At 42.0% G+C, this 25,521-nt stretch overlaps 1 protein-coding gene across 1 annotated transcript in view; it reads left to right on the forward strand.

Annotated features, from left to right (window-relative positions):
* Positions 1-25,521, forward strand: part of LOC126470910 (elongation of very long chain fatty acids protein 7-like) — a 264,344-nt gene that overhangs the window by 218,106 nt on the left and 20,717 nt on the right. The window contains exons 6-7 of the mRNA XM_050098940.1: positions 8,779-8,835; positions 23,964-24,206. Of these exons, the coding sequence (XP_049954897.1) occupies positions 8,779-8,835; positions 23,964-24,206 (300 nt within the window). The remainder of the gene's footprint in view (positions 1-8,778; positions 8,836-23,963; positions 24,207-25,521) is intronic.

The raw sequence follows: 25,521 nt of genomic DNA on the forward strand, positions 1-25,521 counted from the left end.
TGGCGTATTGTGACGAGCCAGTTGCTCGGCTCCATTGACAAGACGTTTTCAACAGCTTAGAGATCTGGAGAATGTGCTGGCCAGGGCAGCAGTCGAACATTTTCTGTATCCAGAAAGGCCCGTACAGGACCTGCAACATGCGGTCAAGCATTATCCTGCTGAAATGTAGGGTTTCGAAGGCATCGAATCAAGGGTAGAGCCACGGGTCATAACAAATCTGAAATGTAACGTCCACTGTTCAAAGTGCCGTCAATGCGAACAAGAGGTGACCGAAACGTGTAACCAATGGCACCCCATACCATCACGCCGGGTGATACGCCAGTATGGCGATGACGAATACACGCTTCCAATGTGCGTTCACCGCGATATCGCCAAACACGGATGCGACCATCATGATGCTGTAAACAGAACCTGGATTCATCCGAAAAAATGACGTTTGGCCATTCGTGCACCCAGGTTCGTCGTTGAGTACACCATCGCAGGCGCTCCTGTCTGTAATGCAGCGTCAAGGGTAACCGCAGCCATGGTCTCCGAGCTGATAGTCCATGCTGCTGCAAACGTCGTCGAACTGTTCGTGCAGACGGTTGTTGTCTTGCAAACGTCCCCATCTGTTGACTAAGGGATCGAGACGTGGCTGCACGATCCGTTACAGCCATGCGGATAAGATGCCTGTCATCTCGACTGATAGTGATACGAGGCCGTTGGGATCCAGCACGGCGTTCCGTGTTACACTCCTGAACCCACCGACTCCATATTCTGCTAACAGTAATTGGATCTCGACCAAAGCGAGCAGCAATGTCGCGATGCGATAAACCGGAATCGCGATAGGCTACAATCCGACCTTTATCAAAGTCGGAAACATGATGGTACGCATTTCTCCTCCTTACACGAGGCATCACAACAACGTTTCACCAGGCAACGCCGGTCAACTGTTGTTTGTGTATGAGAAATCGGTTGGAAACTTTCCTCATGTCAACACGTTGTAGGTGTCGCCACCGGCGTCTACCTTGAGTGAATGCTCTGAAAAGCTAATCATTTGCATATCACAGCATCTTCTTCCTGTCGGTTAAATTTCGCGTCTGTAGCACGTCATCTTCGTGGTGTAGCAATTTTAATGGCCAGTAGTGTATTACTCCATGGAATTTAAATGGCATCATTCGCACAAACCGTCAAAGGTATGGAACCCTCGACAACGAGTACGTTAGAGTTTGGGCACATGTTAGGACTGGAAAATTTGGAAATTTGTGGTAAGAACTATGGGACCAAACAGCTGAGGTCATCGGTCCCCAGGCTTACACACTACTTAATCTAATTTACGCTAAGGACAACACACACACACCCATGCCCGAGGGAGGACTCGAACCTCCGACAGGGGGAGCCCCGTGAACCGTGCAAGACGCCCTAGAATAGCGAATAAAGCATGCAACCTTCTACAAACATTCTCCTGTTCTGTATTATTTGTTGTATTAATACTGCTCGTTAGTCAGGTAAACCGATTGCTTGAGTGAGAATGCCACTTGTTTGAGAAACTTCACTAAGAGGTGATGTAGGCATGTCAGGGTGCACCTGGGAACAGTGCTGACGAGTGCTGCAAGAATAAATGACTGTCGTTATAATTCACAGTTGGCGAGCTATAACCGCAATAACGCTGTTGATTTAACACTTCCATCTCTGTGCCGATTCGGGAAATACCAATCTTTGTCTGCGTAAATGGATCTGACCGAAATTTGTTCACGGTCATAGCCATGGTTTTGAAGAACATGTCTACTTCGTCCTCTTGTCGTAGGAATCTGTCTTCTTTGTTCTTATTCAAATACTTGTGAAGGGCATCACTTTCCTTCCTCTTTTTGGTTGGAGAACTTTGGCACGTGGCTAAAAATGGTGGTTGCAATATTTGCTGAGATTCGGGAGAAAGTGGTTCACACTTATCGTCAGTTGTATCTGGAGAGTTATCGATTGCATTGCTGCAGACGCCATTGTTGGGTTTCGCCAGCACGTTAGGGCAATTTTCCATATTTTCAGTGTGCGGTATAAAATTTGAAAGTGTTCCTTTCGGCTTCCACACATTCTAGAAATCTCAGCCTGTCCCAGTAGCTTATTTTCTTGCAGCGGATCGTGTGATATCTACTTCTGTTATCTATATTCTATAGTGATCGCGAATATTCTTCCACTGTCTTTGGCGTTCATTCACTAAAGCGCAATGTACAAAACATTAGATTCGTCCAGTATCAGCTGGACTGCCACGCCTGGCATAAAGCGTTGGCGCACTATGCATTACGCTCTGTCGCAAATCACCTTCACTATTGGAAATTGGAAATCGTGGTAAGGACTATGGGACCAAACTGCTGAGTTCATTGGTCCCTAGGGTTACGCACTACTTAATCTAACTTAAACTAACTTACGCACCCGAGGGAGGACTCGAATCCCCGACGGAGTGAACCGCGCGAACCGTGACAAGACGCCCAAGACCGCACGGCTACCCCGCGCCGCACCTTCACTATTTTGTCACTCTTGAGTAGGCTAGGATCATTACATACCACGTGTCGCAAAATTCCTGTTCCTAGGAAAACCCGATTTAAGATTCTACAGGTGTATTAGCTGGAGTATAAGCCTAACATATTACCCAAATTCAATCTAAACCTCAGTTGGTAGAGCACTTGCCCGCGAAAGGCAAAGGTCCCGAGTTCGAGTCTCGGTCCGGCACACAGTTTTAATCTGCCAGCAAGTTTCAATCTAAACAGTGTCTGCTCGTTAGTTTGTCTTGTGAAGTGGTTTTCAATGTCTTCTCTGTTGAGAATGAGGAAGAAATTTATATTTGTCGCGCATAACATGCATCTCGCATTATTACAGACCGCCTAATACAAGGGTTGTTCGGAAAGTAAGTTCCGAATCGCTGTAGCTAATCGAACGTCGCGAGGACACCGAAACGCGCATGCGCACCGACTCCCGGTATTCCTTGCTCGTCAAACGAGACGTCATTTACATTGGTATTGTAGCAGTGTGCTGTTTACAGTGTCAGTTCATAATATTTGAAACAACTGATCAGCCCGCTGACTGTCAAATACAGTCCGTGATTCGGTTTTTGACAGCAAGGAACGTTGCAGCAGCGGAAATTCACCGTCAGACAAGTGAGGCGTATAGCCCTAATGGGATAAGTGACAGCAAAGTGCGTAAATGGGTGAGAGCGTTCTAGGACAGAAGGGAAAATGTCCATGATAAAATCCGATCACGCAGACAATCAGTGACCCCAGATGATTTAGACGAAGCCATGGGCAAAAATATTCGTGAGGACCAGGTGATTTTCACTTGTTCCTCTACCCAAAAGAGTTTCTCGACAGAATGCTCTTCGCAACAGATGACAAGGTGAAAGAAGCAGCCGAGCGGTCTCAGGCGCTGCAGTCATGGACTGTGTGGCTGGTCCCGGCGGAGGTTCGAGTCATCCCTCGGGCATGGGTGTGTGTGTTTGTCCTTAGGATAATTTAGGTTAAGTAGTGTGTAAGCTTAGGGACTGATGACCTTAGCAGTTAAGTCCCATAAGATTTCACACACCTTTTTTTTTTCTAAAGAAGCAGTTAAAGACTAGTTATCACTGGTAGAATACGTCTATGACTTAGGGATATAACATCTTGTAGAACGTTGTGACAAATGTTTAAATAAATATGAAAACTGTGGTAGAAAATTAGAAAAGTTGTAAGGAATTAAACAATCAGTTTTTTGAAAAAATCTGCGATGGTTTATGTTTTGTAAGGCATCGGATCTTACTTTCCAAAAAACCATCGTAGAAGGCTTTCAAAAATTCCAACCCGTTCCTCTGTTCGCAACAATGTATGAAAATCCAGAATAACTGTATAATGTTTTAATTATCACCTCTAAAACATCACGTTGTGACCATGAATTTAGGTGATGGTGTTATTCACCCTTAAACTGGAAATATTTTCCCAATAGCAGAAGATTTGGTGGAGTTTTTACTTCTATAAATCTATATTTCGGCTGTTCAGGAAAGACTCCACATCGAAAATTACCTAGTCGTCATTCTGGAAATGCCTGCCACGAAACAGTTTCTCCCCCTGAGAAAAGAGAAGGAAGTCGCTGGGTGACATGTCAGGAATTAATCTGACGAGGCGAAATCCTAAAGCTCAAAGAAGCTGAAAGTGTGACCGTGTTCTGTGCGGAATGAGCCGCTCTCGGACAACGTCCTGACAGCCTCCCGTGATCTCCTTACGTTTCGGTAGCGTCCTCCTGTGGCGATTTGCCTCTTATGGGCATAATCTGTCAGCATCACACGTGGCAGTCCAGAAAACCTTCAGAATGACTTTTTGTCCGATGATGGTTGGGTCTTCATACTTTTCCGCTGTAGTGAATTCAATACTTTCCTTGCTCAGTTGTCTCCGGGTTACTACGATACACCCAGTACTCGCCCACGGTGATTAAGTGCATTAGCCTGACAAAGATACGACATTTCCACTACTGCGGCGGCTCAGAAGGCTTTCTGAATGGTTGCGAGTACTCATGGTACCCAGCAGTAGGCGACCTTCGTCGGATTCAAAAGGTTGTGTATAACATTGAGAACTGGTCCATGACCCATTCTCACTTTCTTCAGTATTGCCTCGATTGGGACACGCCACTCGTCGAGTACCAGGGACTAGGCTTCTCTTAAAATTCCCGGTTATTCACAGGGAGACGGACTGCCATTTCGTTCTTCGTCATTCAGACTTGTTTGACCACACTGGACGTGTCTGCACCATCTGTCTCATATGACGACGCGTTGTTGGTGTACACTTCCACCAACTCACCGTAGATTGTTGCAATGTTCTTCCCCTTCAAATGCAAAGACGATTTACCACACTTTAAGCTCTCTACTAGTAAACTGTTGTAACAATATTAATTATTAGAAATCAGTCTGTTTAATTTATATCTGAACTCACGTCTATTGTTGTTATTAGCTTCTGATAATGACCACGTACCCTAACCAATATGGATGTGACTTAGTGCATTAGCCTGACAAAGATACGACGTTTCCACTACTGCACTGTTGAAATCTCAATTCTATTTTTTTCTGCACTGTTGAAATCTCAATTCTATTTTTTTCGTATACATGCGCTGTCTAATCAAAAGCATCCTGGTACCTACTAGTGGCCATTAATATGGGGTGTGTCCACACTATGCGCTTATGACGTCTCTAAATCAGACGTGGACACTTTCAGTGACGTGTCTGAATGTCTGTGAAGCAATGGTAGACCATTCTTCCTCAAGATACGATAAAATGTGGTGATGTTGGACGCTGGGGTATGGAGCGAAGACGACGTTATAGCTCATCCCAGCTGGGTTCAGGTCAGGATTCATGACAGGCCAGTCTATTTTATGAACGTCACTATCCACAAACCACAGATGCATTGTCATGCTGATACAATCGTCGTCTCCGTCTGTACACACTACACGCAGCTGTTAAATGTGCTCATATCCTTCCGCGTTCAGCGTTTTCTAAAGCGCAATAAGCGGACCACACCCTAATCATGAAAACTCCCCGATAACATAACAATGCCTCCTCCGCGTTTCACTGTTGGCACTGCACGTGATGGTAGCTAACGTTCTCCAGGTATTCGCCGAACCCAAACCCTTCCGTCGGTTGGCTAGTATAGCATGGTTCATCATTCCAAATCACTCGTTTCCAGTCATCCACAGCCCAATGGCGTCACAGTTTACACTATCTCAAGTATCGCTTAACATTAACGAAATAAATGTGTTGCACACGAGGAGCTGCTCGAACGTTGAACGTTGAACCCCATTCTTTTTAAATTTCTACGCTTAGTCATTGTGCAAGCTGGACTGCGATCGCAGTTTTAATCCAGGCTTCAATTGGCATGCTTTAGGAGTTTTAATTCTCATCGAAATAAATTGTCTGAGGCATTCAGAAAGCTCTAGAAAGTGGTTTCAAGTCCTAATTTTTTTTCACTTTTTTCAAAGAGATCTCCCGTTTGGATCGCTTTGTGACTAATACCTTATCTATTGAGTGCCCCCCCCCCCCACTCCCCCCCGTTCACCCCAAGTAATTTAGTGCTGATGACGCTCGTGTTCGCGGTAGTATTCTAATTGTAAAACGATAACCCATAAATGCTACAGCTTACCTGTTTTCTATGGAAACCGACTGAGACGAAGAAAACGAAACAGTACAGAGCTGTGTTTAAAATTGTATACGAGGAAAAAAAAAAATATGCATGGGCGAAAAATGGTTCAAATGGCTCTGAGCACTACGGGACGCAACTGCTGAGGTCATTAGTCCCCTAGAACTTAAAACTAGTTAAACCTAACTAACCTAAGGACATCACAAACATCCATGCCCGAGGCAGGATTCGAACCTGCGACCGTAGCGATCTTGCGGTTCCAGACTGCAGCGCCTTTAACCGCACGGCCACTTCGGCCGGCGCATGGGCGAAACAATTTATCTAATGGTTTAAATGCGTTGCTATTGTAATTAAAAATGACTGAAGGAAAGAAAACGAAATTTACACATTCTCACAGCACAGCATAGCATTTTCTTTCTTGCAGCCTGTTTTAACACAAAACCTGTACATTGTCGTTTAAAATAATATTTAGCCTATGTCCTTCCGATTATTTATTAGAGTATTTCGAGATTTTTCTTACAACGTTTCCCCTTTATACATTATATCTATCTTTATATACCATGTATATTAAAGATATATGTAGCTCCTTTTCGCCTGGACGTTTATTAGAGCATCGTGTAGTTATTTGAAGTAAATCGGTCAAGAACTTTTCGAGATTTTTGGTAACAACGTTAAAAAAGTACTTGTGTTTATATAGCAGTACAGATTTTATATACATATTGATAACTCTTCTATATTTAAGAAATATGTTGCCTGTGTCCACCTGAACTGTTGTTACAGTATCAAGTAAAAATCTGAAGTAAATCAGACAAGAAATTTTTGATAACAACGTTTTCTTGTTATATGATGTACACTGCGGGAAAAAAATTAGTACACCGTTTTAGATGTTTCGAATTCATTAAAAATTTATTTTTGTAAAATTGCATATGGAGGAGATGAAATGATACCATTTATAGATCAATAGCACAAGCGGTTCTGTGGTACGAGGTATCAACCCATGCTGAAACACCCATATTAGTATGTTGTGTAGCCCCCACAGGCGGTAATGAACGTGCAGACACTGATATCCAGACGATCGTACAGATGGCGAATACTGTCCTGGGATACGTTTTGCCACGCCTGTTCGACCTGTTCACGTAGTTACGTAAGAGCTGCTGGCTGACGGTCACTTCTTGTCCCATTATATCCCACACGTCCTCGATTCGAGACAATGAGGATATAATGCTGGTCAGGTAAATTACTGCCCATCTTGCAGAGCGCGCTGAGTTTGACGGGCAGTGTGTGGGTGAACACTATCGTGTTGGAACAACACATCACCTACCGTCTTGCAATAACTGGAAAACAGCGGCTCGAACAACCTTCTGCACGTCACGAGCGCCGGTTAGCGTCCCTCAAGAAACACCAAAAGTGAACGAGAGTTGTAGCTTATCGCAGCCCAGGCCATAAGGCCTGGAGAGGTGCCAGTGTGTCTTGGATGAATGCACTCAACAAGACAGCACTCGCGAGATCTACGTCATATGCACAAACGACCACCATTTGGTTGCAGGCAGAATCTGCTTTTATCGCTGAAGACCACGGCGCGCCATTCCATATCCCAAGTGATCCTCTGACGGATCCAGTCGAGCTGTGCGCATCGAATCTGTCACGTGAGTGGAAGACGGACTAGGGTGTGGATGCCCGCAATCCCACTGCTAATAAGCGGTTTGCAACAGTTCGCGTTGACACATCTGTGCTCACAAGTATTTTAAGCGGTTCTGTGGTAGCTGTACGATCTGCCACGCTCCCCTTACAACACGACAATCCTGGCGGGCGTCTGTGCTACATGGACGTCCAGATCCTCGTCTATGGGTGTGAGAATGTTCACGTGACCACTGACACCAGCATCTTTGCACAACTGACGCAACACGCCCTAATTGTGCAGCAGTTCTTCGGAAGGACCTTCCCACTACTCGGAAGGCTACAATTTGACATCTTTCATACTCGCTCAACTGGCTGTAGGAAGCCCGAGTGCCTCTCCATGGCATGATTGCCTGCTTCATTCACTACTTGACACATTATTCGCGCCTTCATCCCAAACTGCCCACTGCAATTGCAATCCTGCAGACTTTTTTCGTAACTCCTTATACTTCTAGGGCAATTTTTTCACGTGCATGATAATCAAGTAGTAGACGAACAGTTGAATATTCATCTTTCTTAAAAGCTTGGATATTACTCTACTGTGTGTATATGGAACAAAAGGAAATTATTGAATTCACAGTTAAATCACTACTCATAACTGATTTGTTTTAAAATTTAAAGGAGAGTTTGCATTCAACAATTTTATATTTTATAATATGACATTTTTATCCTATTAAAAAACTTGGATGAAGGATGGTTACCTTCCTACCCTCCCCGCACCTGCATATTTTTCTTTTTATTTTACTTTTCAAATGTCAATAAATATTGTTAAGGAGCTCTATGCTTACGTGTATCCAAAATCTTCAGTACTGTTCACCTTCTGCAGCTATAGCATTGACATATGCACACAAATAATGAATCCCGAAAATCAACAGAATTCTAACATATCTGCTGTGTAAGTTGATAGTCTTCTTTACTATCATCTCTATTATTACGTATATTTTGTGCACGTAATAAGTACTTGTTTTCTCTGTTACAGGTTGCGCGTGGTGTTTACATTTATTTCCTGGCAAAACTGACAGAACTCCTTGATACAGTAAGTGTCACTCGCATAGACCACACAAATTACTTCACGTAAAAGTGATTTGTGCATATGAGGAGTTTTCCTCTGAAGAAAACATTGACTCACACTATACTCAGCTACTTCTAAGATTTTAAACATCGCATGATTCAGAAAAAATTTTAATGTATTGCGACAAGTGACATACTCGAGCACATTATGACCTGATCTACGAGAAGAACGCGTCAAGTGCCATAACCCGATTTCCCAGAAACTTAGCTCTGTGGAATAGGACTCATAATAAGCGAACACTAGTCTCGTCTTATCCGTAGGTACACCATAGTTTCTGAGAAAACGGCGGTCAAAATTATCGATGTATTGTGTATGCCTTTTAGCAAATATGTCGCAAAATTATTGTTAATGCGTGAAATCTTCAGCAATGTTAACGACGTTTATTTCTCGAGTGAGATTCATTCGACAAAATGTCGCTGTGGCAAATCTGCCTTTGCGCGATTCTCGTGGTGTTCGGAATTTCTATGTTTCGAATGTTTCTAAGATATATATCATCCAAGGGAATACATCGAATCTCCCTTAAGAATAAAATATATGAACTAACATAAGAATGAAATATAACAATTTCAGCTTTTAAGATTATTGTAACCCAGAAAGTACCATGCACACACATGTAATATAAACTAAACTGATGACTCTTATAGTCAACCAAAGTTCTAATTTTACCATTAATGAAACGCCCTTCTATCCCCTAGCTTGGTAAGAAACACTCGTATAGTAGTCCTCTGTAGACATGGTTAGGTACATGAAAAAAATAAAATAAAATAAAAAAATATCGGATTTCGAACACAGATGCTACGACGCTAACCACTGTCACCATTTTTTTGCGTTTTTCATTTCTTAGGTAATTTTTTTCGTAGCTCTTCCGACTTCATTAAGCAATAAAGATAAACGGCGAACTAAATTTAAGCACGTATTAATCTTGATTGAATAAAATGTATTTCTTCTCACCTGAAAAAAATCCTTTGTTCTGGACGTTATGGAGAAAAGTAACTGCATCTGCATTAAAAGAAATTTTTCTTCTAATTAAAAAAAAAACAGTCTTCTGTTGCTGTAGGTTCATTTTCCAAATCATTAAAGGTCAATCACGTATTTCTATTGCTACTCACACACCTGTACACCTCTACCACTTACATAAAACAGCTACAGGGTTGTAAGGGAGTCTTCTCTAGTGTATGCTGTCACATTGTGTCGATTATCTATTAACTGGAGTAATGAAGAGCTCTTGCGAGAATCACCTGATCATGGTATGCAGCATGTTGCCAAATGTTTTCCGATGTCTGCCATCCTGCGGAATCTAAAAATATTCTCCTTCAGAGTAGGAGAAATATTCGGAGAACGTAGCATCCGGGCTTTATGCCCGATCATCCATAGCGCCGCAATTTATTTAGTAATTGGGTATTGCTTGCGGTCAGTCCGCATCAGTTCACGAGCGTTCAGATAGCGTGCGTTCGTCGTTTCAATAACGGCTTGTCGCTGGCTGAGAAAGTTCCGTTTGTCCTGTGCTGTTCAGCAAACAAATTTATGCGCGAGCGGGTCAATGTTTCCGGATTTGTGCCAGGTGTCTGTTGCACTGAGGTGGATTCGGTGCAGTTTGTCGGTGGTAGGGATTTTGTGATTGACAATCAGATACCACCGTGAGCGAATCCATGCAGGCAGGAATGGCTGGTGAATATTTCGACACAATACGGTCCAGCTCGCCAATGGATCCGTTTCTTCAATGGGGTTCACACGTGCGGTCTTTGTCATGATCTGTATATTGTCTTGTTAAGGAGCTGTGAGGTGTTTGGGATACTGGCGCACATATAACTAAATTCAAGAAAATCTTTCTGAATATGTTGGTATTCCGGAGGAATCATCGGTAGTTGTATCGATGGCGCGATGCACGTTGCAAAGAAGCATGCGCCCTGACGCTGCAGTTCTTTTCTCATTCCGGTGATCAGGAGCGTGGCACATTTGTGTCGGACGCTGATGAACCCAAGGCGGCCCCGCGAGGGAGGCAGGATGAGTGCCACGAACTGTACTTTATAGATTTGCCAACCAGTAAAAACCAGCTGAATGCCGGCTGAATTCTCGCTGCCAAAGATTCAGAGACCGGAAGTACTTTGGCCATGTAGTACATTTTGCTTGCGAGGAATACATGATTTGTTTGTGTCTTTCGCAGAAGGTTCGGGTGTCTATCTGAGTGCGAAGTCAGTGTGGCCTTGATGCGGTTCAGGAGGTCCACCCAGTTCTTAGTTATCATGCAGCCAGGTGTGGTCTCCTAGTAGATGCCCAAAGAACGGCGCGAGGTCTGTTGCTCGGCCCTTGTTACTTCAGGAATTTCAAATGTTCAAACGTGTGTGAATTCCTAAGGGACAAAACTGCTGTGGTCATCGGTCCCAATACTTACACCCTCCTTAAACTGCACTCCTGGCCATTAAAATTGCTACACCAAGAAGAATTGCAGATGATAAACGGGTATTCATTGGACAAATATATTATACTAGAACTGACATGTGATTACATTTTCACGCAGTTTGGGTGCATAGATCCTGAGAAATCAGTATCCAGAACAACCACCTCTGGCAGTAATAACGGCCTTGATATGCCTGGACATTGAGTCAAATAGAGCTTGGATGGCGTGTACAGGTACAGCTGCCCATGCAGCTTCAACACGATACCACAGTTCATCAACAGTAGTGAGTGGCGTATTGTGACGAGCCAGTTGCTCGGCTCCATTGACAAGACGTTTTCAACAGCTTAGAGATCTGGAGAATGTGCTGGCCAGGGCAGCAGTCGAACATTTTCTGTATCCAGAAAGGCCCGTACAGGACCTGCAACATGCGGTCAAGCATTATCCTGCTGAAATGTAGGGTTTCGAAGGCATCGAATCAAAGGTAGAGCCACGGGTCATAACAAATCTGAAATGTAACGTCCACTGTTCAAAGTGCCGTCAATGCGAACAAGAGGTGACCGAGACGTGTAACCAATGGCACCCCATACCATCACGCCGGGTGATACGCCAGTATGGCGATGACGAATACACGCTTCCAATGTGCGTTCACCGCGATGTCGCCAAACACGGATGCGACCATCATGATGCTGTAAAAATAACCTGGATTCGTACGAAAAAATGACGTCTGGCCATTCGTGCACCCAGGTTCGTCGTTGAGTACACCATCGCAGGCGCTCCTGTCTGTGATGCAGAGTCGAGGGTAACCGCAGCCATGGTCTCCGAGCTGATAGTCCATGCTGCTGCAAACGTCGTCGAACTGTTCGTGAAAATGGTTGTTGTCTTGCAAACGTCCCCATCTGGTGACTCAGGGATCGAGACGGGGCTGCACGATCCGTTGCAGCCATGCGGATAAGATGCCTGTCATCTCGACTGTTAGTGATACGAGGCCGTTGGGATCCAGCGTGGCATTCCGTATTACCCTCCCGAACCCACCTATTCCATTTTCTGCTAACAGTAATCGGATCTCGACCAACGCGAGCAGCAATGTCGCGATACGATAAACCGCAATCGCGATAGGCTACAATCCGACCTTTATCAAAGTCGGAAACGTGATGGTACGCATTTCTCCTCCTTACACGAGGCATCACAACAACGTTTCACCAGGCAACGAAGGTCAACTGCTGTTTGTGTATGAGAAATCGGTTGGAAACTTTCCTCATGTCAGTACATTGTAGGTGTCGCCACCGGCGCCAACCTTGTGTGAATACTCTGAAAAGCTAATCATCTGCATATCACAGCATCTTCTTCCTGTTGGTTAAATTTCGCGTCTGTAGCACGTCATCTTCGTGGTGTAGCAATTTTAATGGCCAGTAGTGTAACTTATGCTAAGAACAAAACACACACCCATTCCCTAGAGAGGACTCGAACCTCCAGCGGTAAGGGCCGCGCAGTCCGTCACATGGCGCCTCAAACCACGCGGCTCAGGAATTACGCCAAAGCCGACACTGAGGGGAAATATGGTCGTCTTCCTGCTGTTGATCTGAGCGCCAGACGCCTTCATGTAGATGTTCAATACGCCTTCCAGGAATGCCATAGCTTGATGGGAAGACTCAACAGATACGTCGTCTGTGTATGCTGTGCAGCAGATTCGCGTGCCCTGAACCACTAGTCCTCTAATTCTGTTTGCAATGAGACGTAGTAGGGGTTCAGTGGCTATAGCATACAGAGCATTGACAATGGGCATCCTTGGCGGACAGATCGACCAATGCGGAGAGATTTTGTGAGGTGACCATTGATTAAAATCCGAGAGGAAGCATTTAATAACATACTGCGGAGGACTGTTGTAATACGATTGCCATATCCCATCGTCTTTAGTGTTTCAATTAAAAACTCATGGCTCACAGGATCAAACGCTTTCGAAAAGTCTAAAAATATAACTGCTCCATTAGTTCTAGCCGGTGCACCGGAACATATCACGTCCCATAGTCCATATGCTACAGTAAGAATGCTTCTACAGGGGATGGCACAATGTTAGTAGCTGTCTGAAGTCTGCTCCCAGAGTGATTCCATGCGAATCTTGGTCGCACGTGTAATGATTTTGAAATCTGCTCTAACGTGATAGGCCGCAAGCTGCATACATGCGCGCTCCGACCAGATTTCGGGAGAAGAACTAAAAGGGTTGTACAGAAAGTAATGCACCGCATTTTTTCTTCGGCAATTCCTTATTGAACATAATGAGAATTACACACTCGAAAGATGGGTGTTTTATTTACACACCCAATTTTCCATGTAATGTCCTCCCGTTCTATGGCATTCCTCCAACGCAAAACAAGGGCGTGTACGCCCTGCCGGTACCAATCCTTGTCCTTGTGGCGGAGCCAGTGTTTCACTGTGTGAATCACCTCCTCATCGTCCTCAAACTGTCTTCCACGAATGGCATCCTTTAATGCCTCAAACAAGTGGAAGTCCGAGGGGGCTAGGTCAGATGTGTCAGGTGTGACAGCCGTGTATGGTCTCCCCGACCGCTGCAAATCGTGGAGCTCCGTCGAACCGCCTCCTGATGACCTCACCCTCCGTGCGCAGCGACTAACTGTACTTCTACCGACAGCAGATGCTCCACAGACTTGGCACAAACTTTTGTGAATATTCCCCACAGTTTCTTTCTCTGCAGTGAAAAATTCAATGACGGCACGTTGCTTGTAACGTGCATCCCTACAAACGCCATTTTGAAACTGTCCTGCAGCTACGCTATCTGTCGAAAGTGACTGAAACTTGGCGCGCTCGCTCAGGAGACGTCAAATAACACATACGTAACGTTTCGCATTCGTAGCATTGCTTTCGGCTGGGAAAAAAAATGTGGTGCATTACTTTTTGGGCAACCCTCGTACTATCCCTTCTTTCAGAGTGTCAGGTACTGTTACGCCTCGCCACATGTCGTTAGCAACAGCTGGAAGAGACTCTTTGAGCAAGTCCCAACAGCATTTGTAGAATTCTGCTACATGGCCATCAGACCCTGGCGACTTTTGCTTGGCAGCGTGGAAGACTGCTTCCTCAATTTTATCGATCGTGAATGGGGCTTCCAGTGTGACGCTATCCGCATATCGGAACTGTTCTTGGATGGCGTTTAGCACTACGTGACAAGCCTGATCATCGATATTTTGTCTTTCATATAGGGTACTATAACATGTGTAGACACAGTCCGTAATCCCCCGCTGGGTATCTACTCGCTGGCCAGAGTCATTCACAATTTGAGTAATTAGCTTTCTGTTGACGTGCAAGACACAAAATATGGAACCCAGTCTCCTGTCGCTACATCTTTTGGCCGGGACTGAACAAAGACGCCAGAAAACTGCATTCGCCGTATGTCAGTTCAAAAATGTGAACAAATGGCTCTGAGCACTATGGGACTCAACTGCTGAGGTCATTAGTCCCCTAGAACTTAGAACTAGTTAAACCTAACTAACCTAAGGACATCACAAACATCCATGCCCGAGGCAGGATTCGAACCTGCGACTGTAGCGGTCTTGCGGTTCCAGACTGCAGCGCCTTTAACCGCACGGCCACTTCGGCCGGCCGTATGTCAGTGATTTAAACTTTAAAATACTTGAGTTTTGCTACGTCTATGAGATTAGTTCCTTGTAAAGGTCCCTGATACATCGATAGTAAAACTCTATCCTCGATTCTTGCCATAATCGTTTCCGTCGAGCGTACTGTTTCGCTATTGACAGAACCATAGGCTTTGCTTAGCGAATCCACCATGTCAGAGCGTAGGATCGATATGTCTTTATAGAAAAAATTGATCCCAGTTGAGTCTTATCTCATTTCTGAGCTCGAGGTCCTGCAGGGGGCACGTAGTCAGCTTCCAATAGCCGAAACCACAAGAGGCCTGTTGTCGTTCAAGACTGACAAAACAGAAATAGGCACAGTGGTCAGAAAACTGACTGGCGCTGTGTCATCGCTTGTGTCATGCGGTTGCACAGTGGGAGAGACATATCCTATCCAGCCTGCTTGCTGCACAGTGGGACAGAGAGGTAAATGCGATGCGGGGGCCGTGTAACTCCCGGTCGTGCCTAATGGGGCATAGAGTTTTATTATCTGTGTTCCGTTGACGGTAAATGAGATACCTCGACCACTAAGAAGGCGCTGGACATTAGTGAAAGGAATGCTGTCGCATCTGATATAGCAGGTGGATCTTCTTCCATGGCTGTAGCGCCAGCAGTGGCACCAGCTGTAGATTCGGACGCTGGTGCAACACCCTTAATGAATGCGACCGTTTTCAGTAAAATAGGCTTTAATTGTTCAGCTATCTTCTGCGCCCCGGGATACTCGACAAAGATTTTTTTTTTTCGGATGACAGATGTATCCCTTCCCTTTGCTATTGTTGCCCTTGTTACGTCGCTGTTTGGGTTCTATTTCGTCGTCGGACCACTGAGTAGAGATCGCAGAGGTAAAGACGGCACCGTCATTACTTCCAGCCGGAATTACACTGCTTGTTTCGGCGGGAATATTGGCGCCTGAATGAGTGGCAAATGTAACTGTTTTGGCATAGAGGGTGTCTGCACTAGGGCATGGGTGTCAACCATGCCTTCCACGTCGTGTGAGGGCGTGTGCTCTATCACTATAGCTCCCTCCGATTCACGAGTGTGGTCCTCGGTAAGGGGAAGTACGCCTCGGGTTGCTGAACGACAGCAGCGGGTTTCGCGTCAGCAGTTGTGCCGACGGTGACAGCCAAAACTTTGTGTGGGAGCGCGGCAACCTGGCTGTTTATCTGTTGGGGCAGCGGCTGGCTCGCTTCGCCGGGATATTGCGCCGGCCTACACTTTCTGCAGTTGACTGCAAGTGCTCAGTCGACCTGAAAAAAGAAGACCTGGGGGGCTGTTCACTGTACGATATGAATGTCCCTATGCCACCAACGGACAGATACAACGGTACATGCTTATTGTAGTCAAAACAAACATTCCTAACACCGCTGTCAACTTGGCAAGTGTAAGCGGACGACAACTTTTCACTATACTTCGTTCACCGTAAGAATAAAACCGATGTAAACAAACACAACCGCGATTATTGGTCAACAGCCGTAGCACACAAGCGCTGGTTTCGTTACGCTCTTGGAAATACGTCAAACTTGTGTATCAGATATCTTGTTACTTTGTCACTGTAAATGAAATTTTAAGATATTATAATGTAGTAACAGCCATTAACGTTTTTCTTAACCATACATTAGCTATGTAGTTTTCATTTTAAAAATCGTGTAAGGTCACAGTCTCGGTAAACGCTGGTTGTGCTCTGATTGTCGCTCTGTTAATACGTATTGTGAAAATGGCTGACATTGCTTTCCGTTTCGTTGTGGAACACGCGTGCGGGACACTGTTAAAAGACGGTGAGAAATAAGTTTTCCACAAGATCAGACAGACAATCGGCTTTGAAGTTTTTCTAGAACTGTTTTTTTCTAAATATAAAGTACTTCGGATATACGCCGGCATGGGCTCAGCGTGTTCGGTCAGAAAGCTGCCTCCCCTCCGTATTAAAAGAGTAACTGGATCAACGATGAACTTGAACGGGTGTCAGACGACGTCCGTCTCGAACAAACGCAACGACCTATAACGAACAAAATGAGATTTCAAAAAAAGAAAAAAGATCGGTAGCGTTGGAGATTGGTAGTGGGTAATAAGTAGGTCGCTGGTTCCAGTTTCGCTGTATCCGGCTTTTGTTATGTTCAGTTCGTATACGTACATGATAATATGAAATTCATTAAAAATATGCTAATTAACACATACTTAATCATCACGTTTTACGAAAAATGCACGTTTTCTTGTTTCTCATAACATACTGCACGCAGAATTCCAGTTTTCACTGCAAATATAAACTCTTAACTATCGATATTTTGTAAAAGAGTGTTAATAGAGATTGCTTAAGTTAAGGAAACATTACACAATTAAATTTTTGGAATAAAAACGAAAATCAAATACTCTTTAATTTGGGCTATGTACATTGTTTTATACTGTAGGTGTGGTCGCACATGAGCCAGAGTGGTATGCGTCGTAGATACATGGAAAACAATACTTTTCACGGCATCGAGCACACCATACAAATGCTGCATTTTTGCAGTTGCTTCCGTATCATTGCAGTATGAGCGCAACAGAATTGATCTGGAGCCAAGTTAAGTGACAAATCGCGAGAAATAACAAGATACTTAAGCCTGCAGGCGCACTGGAACGAATGCACTAGGCTTTGCCACACGTCACTGGCGAAATGCGTAACAGCATGTCACAAAAGAAGGGGAGAAAATGTGGCGCTTGGGTGACTTCGTTGACTCAGTTGTTGGTCGCCTCGTTATGAACGTATTAGATGACAGTTCCAGAACTGAAATGTATTCCTCGGATTCGGATATAGGAGTTCTGAGATTACCAGACGACTAACAGTACATATTACCTCCAGTGCCTCCAATATTTAACTATAAGGTGAAATCCCTGCAGTAAGCTTTTATGTCACACATAGTTCACTCAGAAAAACTACCCTGCGCTTGAGTTAGGAATTTTCATCACACTTGTTTTAATTACAATACTATGTTAGCTGAGAACGACAGCGTGTTAGGTTTCCCGTCTGGTTTCCTAAGAAGCGTATTGCCCGAGTTTTGTCGTACATTATTTCATTGTCTTTGAAAATTAAATGGCATTTGCAGGTATATTGTTTCTCTCCTCGTCTCTATTTACGTCTTAACTGCAACTGTTCACATCACTGCATGTTAGGAGGACCTCTTTGCTGGCCAGCGCTGTCCAATTTAAATGCGCATAGCGTGATACTTATGTTTCTGATTGTATTTAATTAACTATACTCAAGACAGCTTTACGCTCCACGTAAAACAAAATCCAGTGAGGTTCCAGCAAACGTAGAATACATAGTGTAATGTTTACATCTGGTTCATTCTTAAGATGAACACAGTGCCGTGACGCTAAGAACGGTTCCACAGGGATGTAGCCATCGTGACACATCGTCACTCGAAAATTCGAATGGCATATTGAATATGAATACATTACGGATCCCATAGCCAGCATATACAAGTTCCACGTCACTGATCAGCTATAAAAATGTTTAAATTCTCGATTGCCACCAGTGGAAGTTACAATTCTTTCACATAACTCCGAAGTTTTCCGTCTTATAAAGAGAGAGTCCAATATAAAATCCAGTTGAAACCTCATGATATCTTCGTGAGCAAACTTAAGTTTCTCACACACCCATTTGTGAATATCTAAGGCAGTAGGATGCGGAGAGTTCCGATCGTTGATGCACTGACTACAACCTGTTCTATTTAAGTTCCACATGTTACCTGCAGAACGTTGTTAAGACAAACACAAAATCATGAATCTGACACGAGACCAACAGACGACGGTCGTGGCGGTGGACGATGAGCGCTGCCGCACGTCCGTTCGTTGTCACTGCTGCCACTCGACTAAGACTGAGCTTATCACTCCCTTAAAGACATACATTGAAAACTTTGATTGTCGTCCTCCCAGAAATGGTCGAGTATCTATGGATAAGCAGAGACACGTGTTCGCTTAGCTTTACTCCTCTTCCACTGAGTGAAGTTTGTGGCAAATCGGTAATGGCATGCCTTGGTCCATCATTCTAGGTACCAAAAGCGCCCATACAATATTTTGTAAGAGTGGATGTCAAACTGGGGGGGGTGGGGGGTGGTTATGAAGTATTCTTAATATTTTAGAAGACGAAAGGCGACTTGTAAGTAGCCGTAAAAAAGTTCCAGTTCCGACCCTGTTAAAAATTTGCATAATAAAGACTTTTAAACAATATTCTTGAATTAAAAACCTCTGATAACACTATTGTGTAATATACAGTATTTATGTGATCTTAAGTGTACCCTGCATCACAAATAGCGGAAGAAAGGAATGTTGAAACGGTGAAACATTGTACTTGGGTACTTGATTTGTTCCACAAATAGTTAACGTGAAAATCCGGTGAATATAATTAAATTAGTGAAAAGAAGTGATAAATAATATCAACAAATCGGTGTGTTAGAAAGTGTATTTTTTTGTATGTAATGAAACAAACAATTACAATCATGAGATTGTGCGTGCAGCAACCACATCGTATTATGATCGAACAAAAAAGGGACAGAAATAATAATTTTGACAAGTGCTATTGCAGCAAATAAGTCGCAAAAGGTGTGATATGTATAAAATGCAAAGTGGTACACCATTACAGTTGTGCTGACGCTAGTCCAAGCTAAGAAATATGGTTCTGACTACTTTTTTATGCAAAATAATTAAGCCTAAAGTCTGACAAAAATGAACTTTTTCCATAGTTACGCCTACTCAATGAGATAAAGAGCGTAAAAGGCAAATATCACACGATGGTGAAGAAAAACCTAAATCTAAACGCAGAAGTCGAAAGATTAAAAGAATCCGTCCACACCATACCTGAGAAAACGGCAAGAACATCTGAATTAAGCCTTGGTGAAGTTGAAGCCTACAGAGAAGACGCATTGTAAATATCCCGACTATTGACAGATTTCAAATACAAAGTGTGCATGACGAATAGAAAAAGAGATAAATGAAAATTCAGACAAAAAAAAAAAAAAACAAGGTACTTCTACAAACTGATAGTAGTGTGGACCAGTAACATATAAAGAAAATTATAGCAAGATGAAAGTAAGCCAAACCATCGTGAAATCAAAAAGAAGTGCAAAAATATCCTACAAAATAGTTGTGACAACAATATATGCAGACAGCCATGGCAGAAAAGTTGGCGAAACTTGAATGTATAAGCAAAACGTTAAAGCTACGAGTTATGTAAAACCAGGAGCCCCCATGGGCGAAGTAGTAAAGAACTGCTCCTTCAGTGATTCAGGAACTCTGTGCATTTTGTTAATGGCAGTATCAAATGACGCCTACCGAAATGAACTCAAATGAAGCCACTCATACATGAGACTGTGTGGTCTACATAAACATCAAGTAGTTGCTATGCGCATTCCTAAAAGATGAAGAAATAAAGAAAGCAAATAATATACACAGAAAAATTGGCCAGGACTTCCTTGCAATAGATGATACGGACAGAGAACATTACACAAGACGTTGCATGCACGTAAATGGAAACGGCAAAACTTTCAAAAGTCAAAAAATTGCGCATTTAATAAACAGTGGTCATTCTGTGTCTCAGTATACCTAGACATTATATCAAACTACCGAAAATGCTCTAGAATGCAAGAAACTGAACTACAGCCCATAGTCGAATGGCCGCAACTCCATACAGACGAGCAAGCAGATTACTCGCAGGTGCCAAAAGTAAACACAGAAGAATCATCAGCTGTAGCAGCCAAACAAGGGCAGCCACTGAGACAAAGAATGCTGGTAGCATCAGTAACAGTAACCACACAGCAGAGGTGCCTGAGGCCTGGGAGATCTGTAGCAGTAGCAGCAGCAGTAGAAGCATTCGGTCAGGGTAGGTGCCTGAGACCTAAGAGTCCTGCTGCATTAAGTGAGCATTTTTTACAGCATCGAGCAAGCAGAGGAAGACGTCAGGAAATCTGTAAATAAAAATACTCGTCTCAGTTGCCAGAGTAAATATATTGCCAAAAATTTAAATTCTGTATAAAGAGATGAAAAAAAGATCAATACAGTCTAACTGAAACATGGGGAGCTGGTGAAATGTTTACTGCATCACAAAAAGGGGCCTCATTAAAATTAAAAACAACAGTTACATTACATCACCAGAATGTACAGTACATAAAGAACACACCAGATGACTTATAGGTAATATTGCAGGAATATAAACCAAACATTCTAGTAGAAACTGAACGTGGGCTAAAAGAAAATCTGATTGAGATCCAGAACCTGAAAAATTATGCAGATATAACCAGCTTTTGCAGAACATTGCAGAAGGTGGTGCGGTTGCCATTTTCTCTAGCTACAAATCAACTAAAGTCATACAAAACACCACAAAACATACTAGAGAAATTAACTTTCAAGCTACTGCAGTGGAAATAAAAGTTACAGGAAAGTCATGCTGTCTTTTAGGTCTGTACCAATCACCAAATGGCGAAATAAAAAACATTCTTTGAACAACTAGAGGGCACAATCCAAGAACTTTAAAAAATATGCTACTTTAATAATTAATGAGGATTTGAACATACCAGGCAAAATACAGAAAACTCTAAGACACTAATGGACTTACTGCTTACTCCAAACCTAAGAATAAAAATAAATAACCTCATCAGAGTAACTAACTTAAGTGAAACTACTATTGCTCATATAATAACAAATATTCCTTCATGCTGCTGTGACATCCAGGTAATAAACTCCACACTAGCAGACCATTTTGCCAGCATGATAGACATTAACATAAAGAAGTGAGCAGAAGATACAGAAGCAAAAGAGGTAGATAAACACAGAAAACTTCATTCGACTAAAAAAGATAGTAATGACAGAAAAATGGGAAGCAATGTACGAAGACAATGATGCAAATGCTAAATGGAACCAGTTTTTATCTTCATTTAATTAGTGTTATAATCTTACACATCTTGTCAGCAAAACGCTAGTAAATAAATACCAAAAACGAAAAGCTGGGTGATTAGACATGTACTTCACGCAAGAAATAAACTGAAAGTTTATTATGACCTTGCCAAGCAAACAAACACTGAGGTGTATAATACTTTGTACAGAATAAAAAAACCATCAGAGAAACAAAGGCATTATTCATTAAGACAGCTTTAGATAAAGAAGAGAATTATTTTAAACATTATGGTCCTTCATAAATGAAGGGAAAGGAAAAGTAACAAAACTGACAGAGGACATTTGTCCACTGAAAGATGGCAAAAGTTATCTAGATCCTCTAAAAACAGGGAAAACCTTTAATAGATATATAACTGTAACAGATAAACTGAAAAAAATAAAACAGTCAAAGAAAGTACAATGCCAGAAATCCCACATATAAATCATAGCAGTGCTGTCATCCCAGAAACTGGTACAAACAAAGCTAAAGGTCAAGCATCTATCAGGCTCATATGGGGTTACAACACACCTCATGGAAGACTGTAGGGCAAGTATGATGAAACCCTTAACATGTGTACTGAATGCTGCAGTAGAGGACTGTACATTTCCAGATACACTAAAAACAAGCAAAGTAAAGCCAGTTTTTAAGAAAGGGAATAGAGGTGAATTGGGAAACTACAGACCAATCGCATTGATCTCAGCTTCTGGTAAAATATATGGCATGTTAATAAAGAATAGAATTGTAAGTTTTATAAACAAATTTCAAATACTACACCCATCAGAATGGTAACATGGTTTCAGAGAAGACAAATCAACAATAACTGCATCAACAGATTTAGTTGAGCATATTCTGAGTTTGCTTGACAGGCAACAGAAGACTTGTGGCATCTTCATGGAACTGTCTATAGCATTTAACTGTGTAAATCATTCCAGGTTAACTCTGTCAGCATAGGATTTGAGGGAAGTGCTGTGACATAGTGAAATAGGAACCAGTGCACAGAAATAAATCATAATAGTGATTGAAATATAATGAATTATAGATCTCAATTATAAACCGTCAGGCATAGAGTGCCACAAGGTTCTGTGCTCAGTCCAATACTGTTTATTCTCTATGTAAATGACTTCCCAGATTCTATCAAACAGGAACTTACAGTGTATGCTGATGACATTGCAGTTGTATGTGCAACTGATACAGAGAAGGAGCTTGGAAAGGAAGCAGTCATAAATATGGAAACTGCAAATAAATATCTAATATTACACAATTTTTTATAAATCAATCTAAAACAATGTGTTTAGTGTTCCAAACCAAACAGAGTGAAAAGTACAACATGATATTAAATTAAATAGTGAGACAATTAAAGAAGTAAGCAGCACAAAATTCTTAAGAACTGTTACAGGTAAGCATTCACCATGGAGGGAGCACATAGATTTTCTGTGTAAAAAGAGAAACACAGAAATCTTCATTGTGCCCAAAACAGCAAGAGTTATAGATGATAAAGTGCTCAGGGCATTTTTACTATGGACTTGCATTCCCACATCTGTCCTAATCAGTTCATATATGGGGAAGTGAACAATATAGCTACTTAAAAAGAACAAGAGATGTGAAGCGAAAGTACCATCCAAACAAACTTGCAGACAAGCTTTTGTACACTGCAGTGCACTTACTGCAGATATAACAGAATATTATAGTTGTGAGAATAAGTTATAAACCCCACATAAATAAAAGCATACATGACCTTGCAACAAGAGAAAAGGATAATTATTACACAAGACAGAGAAATCTGAAAATGACAATGAGTGTTCCTCATGAAACAGGCAAAATGTTTTTCAGCAAGCTTGCAAAATCAGTTAAGGAATTAAATGAATTAAATTTTATTAAACATTTAAAAGCTTATCATGCAGAGAAATCTGTGTATGGCATGAGTCAATATTAAATGTCAGATTAAGTGTTAACTGTTGTACTGTAACAGAAAATATGTAATAGCCTCTTCTGTACCAATAAAAGGTAATCCTGTTTTCTTTGCTCTACATTTATTGTATATATAAAATTGTCTGATGCACCCTATATTCTCAGCTGAAAATTATTAGCTAGAGTCCATGGTCAAAGAATAAATGAATAAATTTATAGAATGTTGTGGTTTTCTTCCCAGGTTTTCTTCGTGCTACGAAAAAAAGACCGTCAGATCACTTTCTTGCACATGTATCACCACACTGTGATGCCAATGGTGTCATGGGGAGCCACAAAATACTACCCTGGAGGCCATGGAACGTTCATTGGAGTGATAAATTCCTTCGTGCACATAATTATGTACTTCTACTACATGATGGCAGCTATGGGACCACAGTTCCAGAAGTATCTGTGGTGGAAGAAGTACATCACTACATTGCAGATGGTGTGTTATAATTTCATTAAACTTCTTTTGTCTATTGTTGATAAATTTAGAATTTTAAAGAGAATAGCATAAACAAATTACTGCAACATCTGAAGTTCTTATTACTAGTTGTCCTAAATGTACACTGTGGTCCTAGAGGAAGGTAGGACACCTGCTAGTTTACTGTTTCTTTCAGTGAGTCAAAAACACATGCACTCTGTATGTTCCCACTAAAAAACCTCACTACTCATCCTTCTCACAGGTGAGTAAAAGGAAAACAAGTAAGTTATCTTTCATAAGCTATATTTGTACTTGCATAACTTGTGAGTCTCCGCCCATATGCTGGAGTTGCTTAGTTTCTAGACAGGTTTCATTGTGAGTTTATAGCCCAGAAAACTAGAGCTATTGTGAGGAAGTTAAATAATGAAAACATAGATTACTTTTGTTCTCTCTTGAGAAGAGAAATCTGGACTGATGTTTACAGTTCAAACAACACAGATGACAAGTTTGATAAATTTATAGCCACATGCAAACATTTTTTTGAAATAGCCTTTACTAAAAAAACGTCACTTATAAATTCTGTGCACAAACCAAATAAATGGGTCACAACAGGAATAAAAATATCATGCCAGAATAAAAGGAATTTATATGAATACTCAAAGCAAACCACAAATCCTGTATTTATCAACTACTTTAAACAATATAAACAAATACTTAGACAAGTTATAACAAAAGCAAAGAAATTGGAAAATGACAAACAAATAAAAAATTCCAGGAATAAGACTAAAGCAACCTGGAGTATCATAAAAAGAGAAACAGGTACTACAACATTAGCCCTCAAAAATATAGAACTTCATGTAAACAACAATAAAATAATCAACCCCACAGTAGTGGCTAGTAAATTTAACAACTACTTTTCTAATGTAGCACACCACCTGATTACCAAACATCACAACTCACAACCAGACAGCAATACACTCTAGTCAGATACAAAAATTCATGTCTCCAACAACACCTGAGGAATTATCTGTCATTATAAAAAGGTTACCCAATAAATATTCAGCAGGTACTGATGAAATACCAGATATTATCATCAAAGCAAGTGTAACATCTATCGTAGAACCATTAATGGATATTTTCAATTCATCATTCTTGAGTGGTATATTCCCAAAAAATCTGAAAATGGCAAAAGTGACGCCACTGTACAAGAAAGGGGACAAACATGAAGCTGCAAACTATAGACCTGTATCAGTATTGTCAGGCTTTGGTAAAATTCTTGAAAAACTATTTCTTAGAAGGCTGACAGCGTTTCTAAATAAAGAAAACATAATAAGTG

This window comes from Schistocerca serialis, chromosome 3 (assembly GCF_023864345.2).
Source record: "Schistocerca serialis cubense isolate TAMUIC-IGC-003099 chromosome 3, iqSchSeri2.2, whole genome shotgun sequence".
NCBI lineage: Eukaryota > Metazoa > Arthropoda > Insecta > Orthoptera > Acrididae > Schistocerca > Schistocerca serialis.